The 14,962-nt window shown below is 43.7% G+C and overlaps 1 protein-coding gene across 1 annotated transcript in view; it reads right to left on the reverse strand.

The window, feature by feature from the left end:
* The window catches only part of stx1b (syntaxin 1B), a gene marked incomplete at its 3' end in the record, with an annotated part of 23,051 nt that extends 8,839 nt beyond the window's left edge, over positions 1-14,212 (reverse strand). Inside the window, exons 1-2 of the mRNA XM_079233043.1 lie at positions 14,135-14,212; positions 1,489-1,563 (exon numbers count right to left, since the gene is read on the reverse strand). Of these exons, the coding sequence (XP_079089169.1) occupies positions 1,489-1,563; positions 14,135-14,164 (105 nt within the window). The 5' untranslated portion in view covers positions 14,165-14,212. The remainder of the gene's footprint in view (positions 1-1,488; positions 1,564-14,134) is intronic.
* Positions 14,213-14,962: the final 750 nt, after the last annotated feature.

Below are 14,962 nucleotides of genomic sequence, written 5' to 3' on the forward strand. Positions count from 1 at the left end.
TGTAGTCTTGTGTAGTCTCATGTGGTCTCATGTAGTCTCATGTGGTCTTGTGTAGTCTAATGTAGTCTCATGTGGTCTCATGTAGTCTCATGTGGTCTTGTGTAGTCTCATGTGGTCTCATGTGGTCTCATGTAGTCTCATGTAGTCTTGTGTAGTCTCATGTGGTCTCATGTGGTCTCATGTAGTCTCATGTAGTCTCATGTGGTCTTGTGTAGTCTCATGTGGTCTCATGTAATCTCATGTAGTCTCATGTGGTCTTGTGTAGTCTCATGTGGTCTCATGCAGTCTTATGTGGTCTTGTGTAGTCTCATGTGGTCTGATGTGGTCTTGTGTAGTCTCATGTAGTCTCATGTAGTCTTGTGTAGTCTCATGTGGTCTCATGTAGTCTCATGTAGTCTCATGTAGTCTCATGTGGTCTCATGTAGTCTTATGTGGTCTTGTGTAGTCTCATGTGGTCTGATGTGGTCTGATGTAGTCTCATGTGGTCTCATGTGGTCTCATGTGGTCTCATATGATCTTGTGTGGTCTCATGTAGTCTTGTGTAGTCTCATGTGGTCTGATGTGGTCTTGTGTAGTCTCATGTAGTCTCATGTGGTCTTGTGTAGTCTCATGTAGTCTCATGTAGTCTCATGTGGTCTCATGTAGTCTTATGTGGTCTTGTGTAGTCTCATGTGGTCTCATGTGGTCTCATGTGGTCTCATGTGATCTTGTGTGGTCTCATGTGGTCTTGTGTAGTCTCATGTAGTCTCATGTGGTCTAATGTGGTCTCGTGTGGTCTTGTGTGGTCTTGTGTGGTCTCATGTAGTCTCATGTGGTCTGATGTAGTCTCATGTAGTCTCATGTGGTCTCATGTAGTCTCAAGTGGTCTTGTGTGGTCTCATGTAGTCTCATGTAGTCTCATGTGATCTCATGTAGTCTCATGTGGTCTTGTGTAGTCACATGTGGTCTCATGTGATCTCATGTAGTCTCATGTGGTCTTGTGTAGTCACATGTGGTCTCATGTGATCTCATGTAGTCTCATGTGGTCTCATGTAGTCTCATGTGGTCTTGTGTAGTCACATGTGGTCTCATGTGTTCTCATGTAGTCTCATGTGGTCTCATGTGGTCTTGTGTGGTCTCATGTGGTCTCATGTGGTTTCATGTGGTCTCGTGTGGTCTTGTGTGGTCTCATGTAGTCTCATGTGGTCTTGTGTAGTCTCATGTAGTCTCATGTGGTCTTGTGTAGTCTCATGTGGTCTTGTGTGGTCTCATGTAGTCTCATGTAGTCTCATGTGGTCTTGTGTGGTCTTGTGTGGTCTTGTGTGGTCTCATGTAGTCTCATGTGGTCTTGTGTAGTCTCATGTAGTCTCATGTGGTCTCATGTAGTCTCATGTGGTCTTGTGTGGTCTCATGTGGTCTTGTGTGGTCTCATGTGGTCTCATGTGGTCTTGTGTGGTCTCATGTGGTCTCATGTGGTCTCATGTGGTCTCCTGTAGTCTCGTGTCTCACCTGTTCGAAGAACTCGTCCATGAAGTGGTCCCGGTCCACCTGCACCACCTCTTCGTCATCATCGCTGTCTTTAGCCTGCAGACAGACGGAAACCAATGAGCTCTTTAGAAAGAAATAATCTGAACTAGCATGCTAACAGGCTCTTCTCCCGTTAGCCGGCTAACTCAAACTGAACCTGGATCTGAAGAGGCTCCGCCCCCACCGACTCAAACCGCACAGAAACAACAACCTTTAAAAGTTCACGTCTTCATCATGTGACCTTTAGAGTGATGATGATGATGATGATGATGATGATGATGGTCAGGTCATCCCCTACCCCCTCCCTCCTCACCCAGAGGAGACCCAGAAGGACAAACTGAATATTATGAAACGCTCTCAGACATGTTGCCGTTTATTAAACTATAAAACTATTATTATTTTGATCAGTATTATATTATTGTCATTATTTGTGAATTATACAATATTATTATCATCATTAGTATTTGTCATCATTATTAAATTATATTATTATTATTTATATAAAATAATAAATAATAAAATAATCATCATAAATATCATGATTATCTGTGTGTGTGTTTACAGGCTCTTATTGTTGCGGTCTAATGGGGTCCTTCAGGCTCTTATTGTTGCGGTCTAACGGGCTCCTGCAGGCTCTTATTGTTGCGGTCTAACGGGCTCCTGCAGGCTCTTATTGTTGCGGTCTAACGGGGTCCTACAGGCTCTTATTGTTGCGGTCTAACGGCGTCCTGAAGGGTCTGACGTAGATCCATCAGGGGTCCCAGTCTTTGAGAACCCGCCGCTGAGCATCATGGGAACCCAGCGAAGCCGTCTGGTCTCTGCTGATAAGCTCCGTAACAAAGAGCCAATCACACGCCTCCAGAGAGGAGCCGGGGCTGCTGGGTAATACGTTCCAGGTAACGACCTTCATTCATCTGACCTTTGATGACCTTTGACCTCACGATGCCGGATGTTTGTTATTGTTTATTTTATGTAAAAACAACTGTTTCAGGGATGTATTTAGTTTAAAATCAGATGCTGACATGAAATATTATCTTCATCACCAGATTATCTTCATCACCAGATTATCTTCATCACCAGATTATCTTCACATTAAAACAGAATTATTATTATTATGACTGATGTTATTAATAGAATGTGTTATTATGAGAGGAGGAGGAGATGAGCTGAACTGTTTAATGACTGAAGGTTCATTCCTTACTTTCTCTTATTTCCTGTACTTCCTCCTCCTCTCTCTCTCTCCCTCTCTCTCTCTCTCTCTCTCTCCCTCTCTTTGTTTCTCTCTCTCTCTCTCTCTCTCTGGTTGTCTCTTTCTCTCTCTCTCTCATGTCATAAAGACTTAAATCAGGACATTGACCTCAGGTGTCAGAGAGTGTGTGTTTTTATATGCATGGGTACACACCGTGTGTGTGTGTGTGTGTGTGTGTGTGTGTGTTAGCAGCAGACCGTGCCAGCAGCGAGCTGTGTTACCCACAATCCCTTGGGCTCTGGCTCTACCAGAGTCCATCTGTTCTCCTCTCGCTGATCAATCTCACTTCAGAGTCTTTAGAATAAACACGTCTCTCATTTCTGAGATTACACAGAGAGCTCAGATGTCCCAGCTTCTCACGAGAACCCGAACGCACCACGAGTCAGCAGCCTGAGCTCCACCCACACATAAGTAAACAGGTAGAGAACAGAGTACCTGAACAGGTAGAGAACAGAGTACCTGAACAGGTAGTATACAGAGTACCTGAATATGTAGTATACAGAGTACATGAACAGGTAGAGAACAGAGTATCTGAACAGGTAGAGAACAGAGTACCTGATCAGGTACACACACAGACACACACACACACATATATATATATATATATATATATATATATATATATATATATATATATATATATATGTACTATATATGTATACATACATGTATGTGTATATTACCATATAACTAGGAGTTTGAATCTGTGTATGGGCAGATCAGTATGTATGTATTATTCATAGTGAAAATAAATTGTGTGTGATTCTCTCTATTCTTATGATGAGTCCACCTTAATCATTTTCTACAATAATGATATGTATGGTGTACAAATAACACTGTCATATAATTATGTGATCTGGAAGAACTCTCTCCCTATAAAACTAATATAACTAATATATATATATATATATATATATATATATATATATATATATATATATATATATATATATATATATATATATATACTGAGACACACACACACACATCGTCTGCCTCCTTTCTTTATTTTTTTGAGTCTATAAATAAACGGTCAGACTGCCGTCGACGCCAGAGGGACAAACTGAGGAAATAAAGAGAGGCGGGTAAGAAAGAAAGAAAGAAAGATAAAAAGAAAGAAAGAAAGAAGGGAGGGTGGTTATGGGACATGGTAATGGAGAGAGGGGGAGGGGTGAAGATGAAGGATAAAGCAGGAGGGAGGAAGAGCAGCAGGATTCATCCTCGACAGGAGAGAAAGAAATGATGAGCAGGGGAAGGGGGAGGGAATGAGGGAATAAGGACAGAGGAGGGACAGAGGAGGGTGAGACAGGTGAAGAGGGAGGAAGGACAGAGGAGGGTGAGACAGGTCACGAGGCAGGAAGACATTATATTTACTGTGTCTGATAAACTGTCTGCGTCTCTCTGGATAATATTCCTTCAGTGAGTGCAGGTAGTGGCAGTGTGGCTCCCAGGTCTCTACTGAGCATGCTCAGTAGAGACCTGAGGCTCTATTCCTCGTACCTGGCTTACTGAGTTAGCTGGATAATTTTCAGGATAAGATGACGCAGGTCAGGCTTTTCGTTTCCACGAAGCAAGTTTGGATAAATCAGCGCAGGCTAACTGAAATTCACTGGATAAGTTGGCCACTTCTTACCGGACAAAAAAGGCAGCTCCCTTCCTCATTGATGAAGGAGCGATATTAGTTATATTAGTTTTATAGGGAGAGAGTTCTTCCAGATCACATAATTATATGACAGTGTTATTTGTACACCATACATATCATTATTGTAGAAAATGATTAAGGTGGACTCATCATAAGAATAGAGAGAATCACACACAATTTATTTTCACTATGAATAATACATACATACTGATCTGCCCATACACAGATTCAAACTCCTAGTTATATGGTAATATACACATACATGTATGTATACATATATAGTACATGATACATACGCGCATACAGTACATATATCCTCATAAGTATATATTAATTTGTATACTACTGCCAGCAGGCACATTTAAATAAATATGAGCTGATTGATTTGGGTCATGAGGCACTTAAAATTAGCCGATACATTCTCCCAACACTTACGCATTTAACTTGTCTGATATTTTGCGATGTCTAGCCGTCGCAGTGGAGGCGGCGTTATGCTGCGTTCACATCCAAAGCGTTGCAAATATTCGCTACGCTTTGGATGTGAACACACCATTAGACTTTGCCATGATTTTGGACTTACATTCATCATATGTAGTCATGATCATCTCCTGCTCATCAGCGGAGAGAAGAAACGCTCTTTCTCTGATCTTATTTGCAATTGTAGCGTTTGAAGATCATGGAATCTTTGCTTGACTCCTCCCCCTTTTGAAGAGGAGCGTGCACGCACAATTATCCAGATGACTGACGTCTGGTTCGAATTAACGAGACTGTTTGAGCGCGGATCAGCCTTTGAGAAACCGACATAGCCTGACGTCAATCATCTCGGTAATTTAAGCTGGATTATAGGACATTTGATCGACTTTGTTGAACCAGGGACGAGGAATGGGGCCCTGGTTGGTACGTTTCATAGTTTTTCACAGCTAACAACATGCAACAAACAGCTGAGGTAGTGACATGACTCACAGCCTGCATTACAATCAAAGGTGTTTGGTTGACCTTCATTTCTGCTCATTAGCTGTGTTTTTATTATCCCAAAGACTACAGAGCTGAGCGGCTTCCTGTGTCCTTTAGGGGACAATCCCAGACTCTGTGAGTAACTCTTATGATCTCATAATCATGATCTAGAACTGTCACCATTATCTGATGGACCTGTGAGCATAGTTTTATAGAATGAAGTTCACGCCTTCCTCATGTCTGATCTCCTGTAACTACATCGATCAACGTTATTGATCGTTATTTGATCAGAAATGTCTTTGTGAATTATGTTAGAAGTTTATGTTGAGTATGAATGTTCCACCATGTGTGCTTCAGTGTGTGCGCAGCTTGTTGTGTTGTTGTGTTGTGTAACCCAGCTCCTCTGTGTGTGAACATCCTTCAGGCCGCTATGGAACGCTGCATTCCTTCTCTCCACAAGCTGGAATTCAAGTTTTCTTTATTTATATATGCGTATGTATGTTGAACTTAAAATAGTTATTTCATTAAACTTGGATTAAAGAAAACAAATATTTCAAAGAAACTAATGATTTTGAGTAAAGATTAGTAATAATAGTAATAAACATGAACGTAAGGTTCTAAATTAACCCAACGTAAGGTTCTAAATTAATCCAATTTAAGGTTCTAAGTTAACCGAACTTAAGGTTCTAAATTAACCCAATTTAAGGTTCTATATTAATTAAATCAAAGGTTCTAAGTTAACCCAATTTAGGAAACAGGAAGTGAGAGTTATGAGAATCAAACGTCCTTCAGGATCCATTTATAGTCCTGGTTCCACTTCCTGTTGCCCCGAAAGGAAACGTGTGTGTGTGTGTGTGTGTGTGTGTGTGTGTGTGTGTGTGTGTGTGTGTATGTGTGTGTGTGTTTTCAGGCTGCAGGTGATCGTGACCCAAATCTGTTTTTCTCATAAATGTGGCACAGTTCTGAACAGTAAAATAAAACCAGGTCTCGACTCATCGAAGGTAAATCACAGAGTAAAACAAGTCCTCTAAAACAAGTCTGGAGTCAAAATCAGGTCTCTAGTCAAACAGGTCCAGGTCCCTAGTCATTCAAACAGGTCCAGGTCTCTCAAGGTCCAGGTCATTCAAACAGTAGCATACGCCAAATATACCCAAATAATGCTTTTGTTCCCTCAAATCATCATAAAGTATATTTTTAATCCACTGAAACCGCTTCCGTTCGATGCCCCGGAAGTTCTTCTTTATTTTGAAGTCAAAATAATTTTCTGTTACATTCGCTGGGAAACATTGTTTGGCAGGATGACATGTTTGCTGATGCTTTGTCTGAGAAGAGATTGGAAGGCAGCGTCTGAAGCCGCAGGCTGTGAGCCGTTCACGTAGCATAATGCTAACAGATATGGAAGCTGCATATATATATAGTAATTTCAGTTTTGGACATTTTCAGCTATATGTTTGGCTTTGGTTGTTGAGTTGTGTGTGTGCAGCATTTGCAATGGATGATGTAGTCTTGTAGCCCAGGCTTTGCTGTTTAATTTGGTACACGGCATCATTATATTCCTTATTGATTCATAAACACATGAATACATGAATCTGAACCCGCTTTAGGGCCTGTAGGTTTTAAGAGGCTGCAGAAACGTTTAGGGATGAACTGATGAATGTAAAGCACAGGAATATGAAATAGAAGAAACAATAATAATAAGCAGATGAAAGTCTTCTCACTGCAGACGGAGAGGCGGCTCCATGGCCAGATAATAATACATCGCCTCGGCAACACAAACACGTTCAAGGTCGTTAGGAGTAGTTTCAGGCCGTTGACTCCCGTCACTCACTCGGTGAGGTCATCATGATGACATCATCATCATGACATCACGGCCTCGCCATCAGCCTGCAACCAAAACCAAACCTCCTGCGTCATCTGACTTCCTCCCTGATTGATCAGAACGAGCTGCTCTCTGATTGGTTGAACACATTAATTAATATTCAGAAATGTGAATAAATCAAAAACAATTGGCCTCAGAGGAAGACGAGTAGGAGGAGGATGTTTGCTGCTGTTACGAAGCTGGAGGGGGAAGGGTGCATCTATAATACATGAGCGCACACACACACACACACACACACACACGCACACACACACACACACACACACACACACACACACACACACACACACACAGGAGGAGAGGGACGGTTTTGGGGCCATTAAATGGAGATGCTGCCATAAATCACATGACCAGCCTCCCACGGACCAATCTGCACACACACACACACACACACACACACACACACACTCACTCACTCACTCACTCCTACAGAGAACTGAACCTCCAGTATCTGCTGACTGAAGAAAGTTGTGTGTGTGTGTGTGAGTGATGTCTATCTTTGTGAGGACCAGTTTTTACAAAATTATGATAATGTTATATACATATATATATATATACATATATATATATATATATATATATATATATATATATATATATATATGTATATATATTTATATATATTTTAGTGAAGCAGACTCATCAAAAACTTAAAATGGAACGATTCATTCACAACTATTTAATCTCCTGCTTCATGAGTTTTATTGAATTAATAGTTTTATTTCAGTTTTAAATCATGTTAATGTTTACGTGAAAGAAGCTAGAGTTTGAGTCCTCGTCTTTTTCTTATTGATTCTCTTATTGATTCTTTCAAAAAGAAGAATCAATAAGAGAACTCATTCTTATCTCTGCATTCACTCCTACAACTACTTGTTAAGAGATTCAACGAGGGGTCCTCACAATGTGTGTGTGTGTGTGTGTGTGTGTGTGTGTGTGTGTGTGTGTGTGTGTGTGTGTGTGTGTGTGTGTGTGTGTGTGTGTGTGTACAAATAGGAGGAAATGGAGAATCTAATCTGAGCAAAATCAAATGCATCTCACCTCCAACTGAAAGAGTCAGAAAACCATCAACGAAGAATATAAATGGTTGATAATGAAGACAGAGAACAGTAGAGAACATTAGAGAACAGTAGAGAACAGTAGAGAACATTAGAGAACGATAGAAAACATTAGAGAACATTAGAGAACGGTAGAGAACAGTAGAGAACATTAGAGAACAGTAGAGAGCGGTAGAGAACAGTAGAGAACATTAGAGAACAGTAGAGAATGGTAGAGAACAGTAGAGAACAGTAAAGAACAGTAGAGAACAGTATAGAACGGTAGAGAACAGTAGAGAACAGTAAAGAACAGTAGAAAACAGTAGAGAACAGTAGAGAACAGTAAAGAACAGTAGAAAACAGTATAGAACGGTAGAGAACAGTAGAGAACAGTAAAGAACAGTAGAGAACGGTAGAGAACAGTAGAGAACAGTAAAGAACAGTAGAGAACAGTATAGAACAGTAGAGAACAGTATAGAACAGTAACGAACAGTAGAGAACGGTAGAGAACAGTAGAGAACAGTAAAGAACAGTAGAGAACGGTAGGGAACAGTAGAGAACAGTAAAGAACAGTAGAGAACAGTAGACAACAGTAAAGAACGATAGAGAACAGTAAAGAACAGTAGAGAACAGTAGAGAACGGTAGAGAACAGTAGAGAACAGTAGAGAACGGTAGAGAACAGTAAAGAACAGTAGAGAACAGTAGAGAACGGTAGAGAACAGTAGAGAACAGTAGAGAACAGTAGAGAACGGTAAAGAACAGTAGAGAACAGTAGAGAACGGTAGAGAACAGTAGAGAACAGTAAAGAACGATAGAGAACGGTGTGGATTTGAAAGTGACCTCCTGTGTGCCAGCAGTAATGGTGGCTTTGCCCTTGACTTGGCTGAAGGAGGGCCTCCGGCGCACACACACACACACACACACACACACACACACACACACAGACACGCACACACACACACACACACACACACACACACACACACACACACACACACACACACACACACATGCACACACACACACACACACACACACACAGATGAGCTAGCTATCAATAGCATCAAGCCTGTAGCCAGAAACACGTTTCTTCTCACCAGTTGTTTTGATGTACTTATACCTCTCAACTAATAATACTAGTACTAGTACTTCACCAGCACTCTGACTGGTCCCTGGTCAGCAGAACGCTACAGACTGTTGGACTGTTTTTGGATGCTTGTGTGGACTCTCTTTAACAAAAGAAAAGTAAAGTACTGTTGGGAACGTCCGAACAACATCAGTGTGCTGCTGACGGACACTTGTGTCCCAGAATGCAATGCAGGAAGAAAACAGTGAAGCAGCTGGAAAACATTTAGAATTGGTGATATATCTAAGTACAACAACCAGGACAGAAGATGAGTCCACAACAGAGTATTTAGTACATATTGTACTTTTTGTCTTTGTCAAGGTGAGCGAGTTGGTTCACAGATAATCTAAAGCATCTCCTCTCCTCAATGGAACTTTATTTTGAAAGGGTCAGACAACAGGAAGTGTCCGACTGCTGCCGTCAAGGTGCCCTTGAGCAAGTCAGTTGTGAGAGAGACGAGACGTCAGCAGCAGGTGTGTGTGTGTTTTTCTGTGTGTGTGTGTGTGTGTGTGTGTGTGTGTGTGTGTGTGTGCTCTGGGTAAATAAAGTCAGACAAACACTAACCCAAACAGACCCACCCACCTGGTGCCTCCAGGAGGACGAAACAAGCCGCCTGAACACTCGTCTGTTTAAAGCGTCTGATCAATACATTTAAGATCAGATTCATTATCTGTTTCATTTAAGAAACTTTAAAATGAAATTAACTGGGAAAGGATTTAAACTAGAGACCATAGTGAATTATGGTTAAACAGAACCTGCATGAACGTGTCCATGTGTCCTAGTGAGTCCTGTCTCCTGTCTCCTGCCTCCTGTCTCCTGCCTGTTGCCTCCTGCCTCCTGTCTCCCTGTCTCCTGCCTCCTAACTCCTGCATCATAACTCTTTACTCCTGCCTCCTTTTCTACTCCGCTGTGATTGGCTAATACTTCTGTACTGTGATTGGCTAATACTACTGAGATTGGCTAATCGCTGGTCTTTTCCTAAACATAACCATAATTAACCATCATTTCTGTCACCAGTGTATCATGACTTTGTGGTGGATTTTGCAAGCTAGCTAGCCAAGTAGCACGTTGCCAAATGAGTAAAGTTGAACAACTTCATCCAAAAACTATTTTTCACCAATCACAGCACAGCGGGGGCGGGGCTATTGTCTCATTACATCACACATATTAAACACGCAAGGACCAAAAATCAGTCAACATGTCTACCAGCCGAGTTTCTGTGCTGTTTGTGTTCCGTGAACAGAGGCTTCAGGTGTGAACACTGAGCGCTAACACTGAGCGCTAGCACTGAGCGCTAAGACTGAGCTGTAACCCTGAGCTCTAACCCTGAGTGCTAACACTGAGCGCTAACCCTGGGTGCAAACACTGAGTGCTAACACTGAGCTCTAACCCTGGGTGCTAACACTGAGTGCTAACACTGAGCTCTAACACTGAGCGCTAACACTGAGCGCTAACACTGAGCTCTAACCCTGGGTGCTAACACTGAGCTCTAACCCTGTGTGTTAACACTGAGCTCTAACCCTGGGCTCTAACCCTGGGTGCTAACACTGAGTGCTAACACTGAGTGCTAACACTGAGCTCTAATGCTGTGTTCACACCAAACGCGCGAGTTGAAATTTTCCAACTTTGCGTGACGCTGAATCAGCGTTGAGAAGCTGCGCCCGTCATCACCGCCGTCCTGCCGTTGCTGAATCAAACTGCTGCTGCTCCGCCTGAAGTAGCGCTGGTAGCGGCTTCATTCAGACGCTGTTGTGGGAATACGGCTAATATTATGAACCCAGACGCCATGGAGTTTGACGTTCCGACTTTGTGGAATTTACACAAGAATAAAGCAGAACTAGTGGTTATTTCCATGGTGGATGGCGGAAACTGTAACTGTTTTTACGGAGATAAGTCACGGAGCCCCCTTTCTGGCGTAAGTAACATTCGCAACGCGTTTGGTGTGAACGCAGCATAACACTGAGCGCTAAACTGAGCGCTAACACTTAGCATGAGCATGCTAGAAACACTCAGTCACTGATCAATAAGTCCTAATTCACTCACACAAACAAACATGCCCACGTGGGACGGTAGCAAGCAGCCTTTAACAAATTCACCTGCAGAAACGACTGAAAATATATTATAATAAACAGAATTAATAAGCAATTACCACGTGACAAATGCGCCAGAGAGGCGTTCAAAGACCTCAGAGTTTGGGTGGAGACACCAGCTCCACCGAGTGTTCAAATGGACAGTTTAAGGCGGCAGAGGGACGGAGGTCAAACATGACGGAGCATTTTTTAAAGAGCAACCACCACGAATATTTATAATTATTTACACTTTTACCAAAAGCCACAAATATGTTGTTCTCATTTTTGATCAGTTGAACATTTCACCTGAAATTAGTTCAGATTTACAAACGGATGGTTGGTGTTTGAACATGATGATGAATTATGATTTAAGAGGAGGAGGAGGAGGAGGAGAAGGAGGAGGAGGAGGAGGAGGAGGAGGAGGAGGAAGAACAGGAGCGTCACTGTGATGTGGACGTTACATAAAGATAAACATATCATTATTATTATATTCTTATTGCAGCATCTGTTACCGGCAGGATCACGTGAGCCGGATTTCACTCCAGTGATCCAACATGGCCGACAGAGGGACGGACTCATGAATGACTAACAGGAGGAGGAGGAGGAGGAGACGCTCTTCTTCTGTGGTGTCTATGAATGGAGGACTCGAGTCAGTAAAAGAGAGAATATAAGTATTTATAATCAGCTGGTCGCCACTAAAGCACCACAGAAGAAGAAAAGGAAACCACGTGGAGGAGATAATGGAAATATGTGGGTCATTTTCGTAAAGATGGTTAAAGTATCTTCTTCTTCTTCTTCTTCTTCTTCTTCTTCTTCTTCTTCTTCTTCTTCGTCATCATCACTATTCTACACCTCCGGACAGAAAACACTGACTTTAAATGATCTAATTAACAATGTGGACTGAAACCAAATGTAAAGGATGCTAGAGGAAAGGAGGAATAAGGAAAGCAGCTAGGAGTTAGGAAGGAAGCATGGAAGATGCAGGATGGAGGAAGAAGGATGGAGGGAGGAGGATGGAGGAAGGAGGATGGAGGGAGGATGGAGAAAGAAGGAGGGAGGATGGAGGAAGAAGGATGGAGGAAGAAGGATGGACGGAGGATGGAGGAAGAAGGATGGAGGAAGAAGGATGGACGGAGGATGGAGGAAGAAGGATGGAGGGAGAAGGATGGAGGAGAGAGGATGCAGGATGGAGGAGAGAGGATACAGGATGGTGGAAGAAGGATGGAGGAAGAAGGATGGACGAGAGAGGATGGACGAGAGAGAATGCAGGATGGAGGATACAGGATGGTGGAAGAAGGATGGAGGAAGAAGGATGGATGAGAGAGGATGCAGGATGGAGGAGAGAGGATACAGGATGGTGGAAGAAGGATGGAGGAAGAAGGATGGAGGAGAGAGGATGCAGGATGGAGGAAGAAGGATGGTGGAAGGAAGGATGGAGGATGCAAGATCTACTACTGTATAAGATGAAGGATGGAGGAAGAAGGATGGAGGGAGGAAGGAGGAGGAAGAACTTATTGATCTGAGACGTGGAAGACAGTAATACAATGAAAATAATTCATGAAAATATCCAATAAATCAATCAAATATCACAGACAGATAGTTATTTATATGTATTAACATATGATGGAATTATTGATATATATATATATATATATATATATATATATATATATATATATATATATATATATATATATATATATATATTGATAGATATATTAATAGATAGATATATTGATGTATTGATCTCTGCAGGAACCGGGTTGAACCCGGGTGGTGTCGGAGGCGCGTGGAGCTGCAGCAGCTGAGCCCCCCCCCCCCCCCTCTAGACCACCACCCTACACCCCTCCATAAAACCACAACCCGCCCAAACCGCGGCATCAGCTGTTGGCTCAGAAACACCGCATCGCCCCGCAGACCGCACGTCCAGACTGTCTCACCCGCGCGGAGCCGAAGAGACGTGAAATGGGTGAGGCCCCCCTACACACACACACACACACACACACACACACGCACACACACACACACACACACACACACACACACACACACACACACACACACACACACACACACACACTAAATGACCCCCCCCCGGAGGAGAAGGAGAACAGAGCCCCCGTATCGATCCACCTGATCGGACCGATGATGCTCCTTGTTCACACACACAAAATCACTGCATTTTGGTCCTCCTCCTCCTCCTCCTCCTCCTCCTCCTCCTCCTCCTCCTCCTCCTCCTCATCAGGTCATCCGAGCACGCACGCATGGACACGCGCGCCCCTCAGCTCTATCCGTCCCCGTCCCGCACGCCGCGCTGCAGGAGGAGGGGACCCGGATCAGGGCCTCTGCGTCTAACGGGTCCAGCAGCTATTAACACCGGAACAAAAGGGGGTCCGGGCCGAAACCGTGACCTCCAGTCGGTGCGCCCCGCACAACGAACCAAACACCCCCTCTCACCGAGAGAGACCCAAATCACTGAGCAAGACTCCATCGAGGCATGAGACCAGAACCAGCACAGGGGGGAGCGGGTTCATCCCCCGGTTCCAGAGAGGCGCGAGGCCCGGGGAGGAGGGAACATGGAGGAACATGGAGGAACGTGAAGGAACATGGAGGGAACATGGAGGAACATGGAGGAACATGGAGGCCGCGGACAGAAAGAGAAAATGGAGCTCACGCTTCGCAGTTCCGCCGTGCGGTCCTTCATGGTGTCGCCGCGCCGAGCTGCTGCTGAGGGGAGTCGGCCTGTGGGGGAGGGGGCGGTCCGGGCGCGGTGGTCCTGTGCGCTCCGGGATGCGACCAGACCTCTTGTGATATGAAATATATATTCCCTATATTACTGTGCGTCTCTCTGCGGCTCGTCCTCCTCTGCGGTCCTCTGGGCTCGGGATGGAGGAGGAACGGTGACGCGGCTCCGCCTCTGCTGCTGCTGCTGCTGCTGCTTCGGGGGTTTTCTTTTTTTTTTTTTTTATCCGTGCGTTCGAGTCCTCCTCCGCTCTTGGGCTGCGGGTCGTGTGGTGCGGTTCTCGGTGTCCGTCCTGTGTTCGCCGCTCCGCCGCTCGGCTCAAGGCTCGGCCCCCTTCGCTTCCTCCTGTGCGGTCGCAGTGTGGCCCGCAGCGCGCAGAGCCGGCAGAGAGAGGGGGAGGGGCGGGGAGGTGGTACTGATGCTGCAGAAAAGAGAGGGGGGCTGGGGGGGCGATGCGGAGGGGATGGAGGGCTAGTGCGCAGGCGCCAACTCCGTCCATCTCCACCTGCCCCCCCTCGCAGCAGCAGGGAGGAGTGTTTAGTTTCAGGTGAATGAGGATCAAGGAGAGGGGGGATGTATTTCTAATAATTATTATTAATATAATAAAATACAATACAATATAATTAAATACAATACAATTTATATATTGTATACATGTGTATATATATATACATATGTATAAATATATATATGTAGATATAAAATATATGTATCTATGTTTTATACACATATATTTACATATATAACACATATAAATAT

This window comes from Taurulus bubalis, assembly GCF_910589615.1.
Source record: "Taurulus bubalis genome assembly, chromosome: 17".
NCBI lineage: Eukaryota > Metazoa > Chordata > Actinopteri > Perciformes > Cottidae > Taurulus > Taurulus bubalis.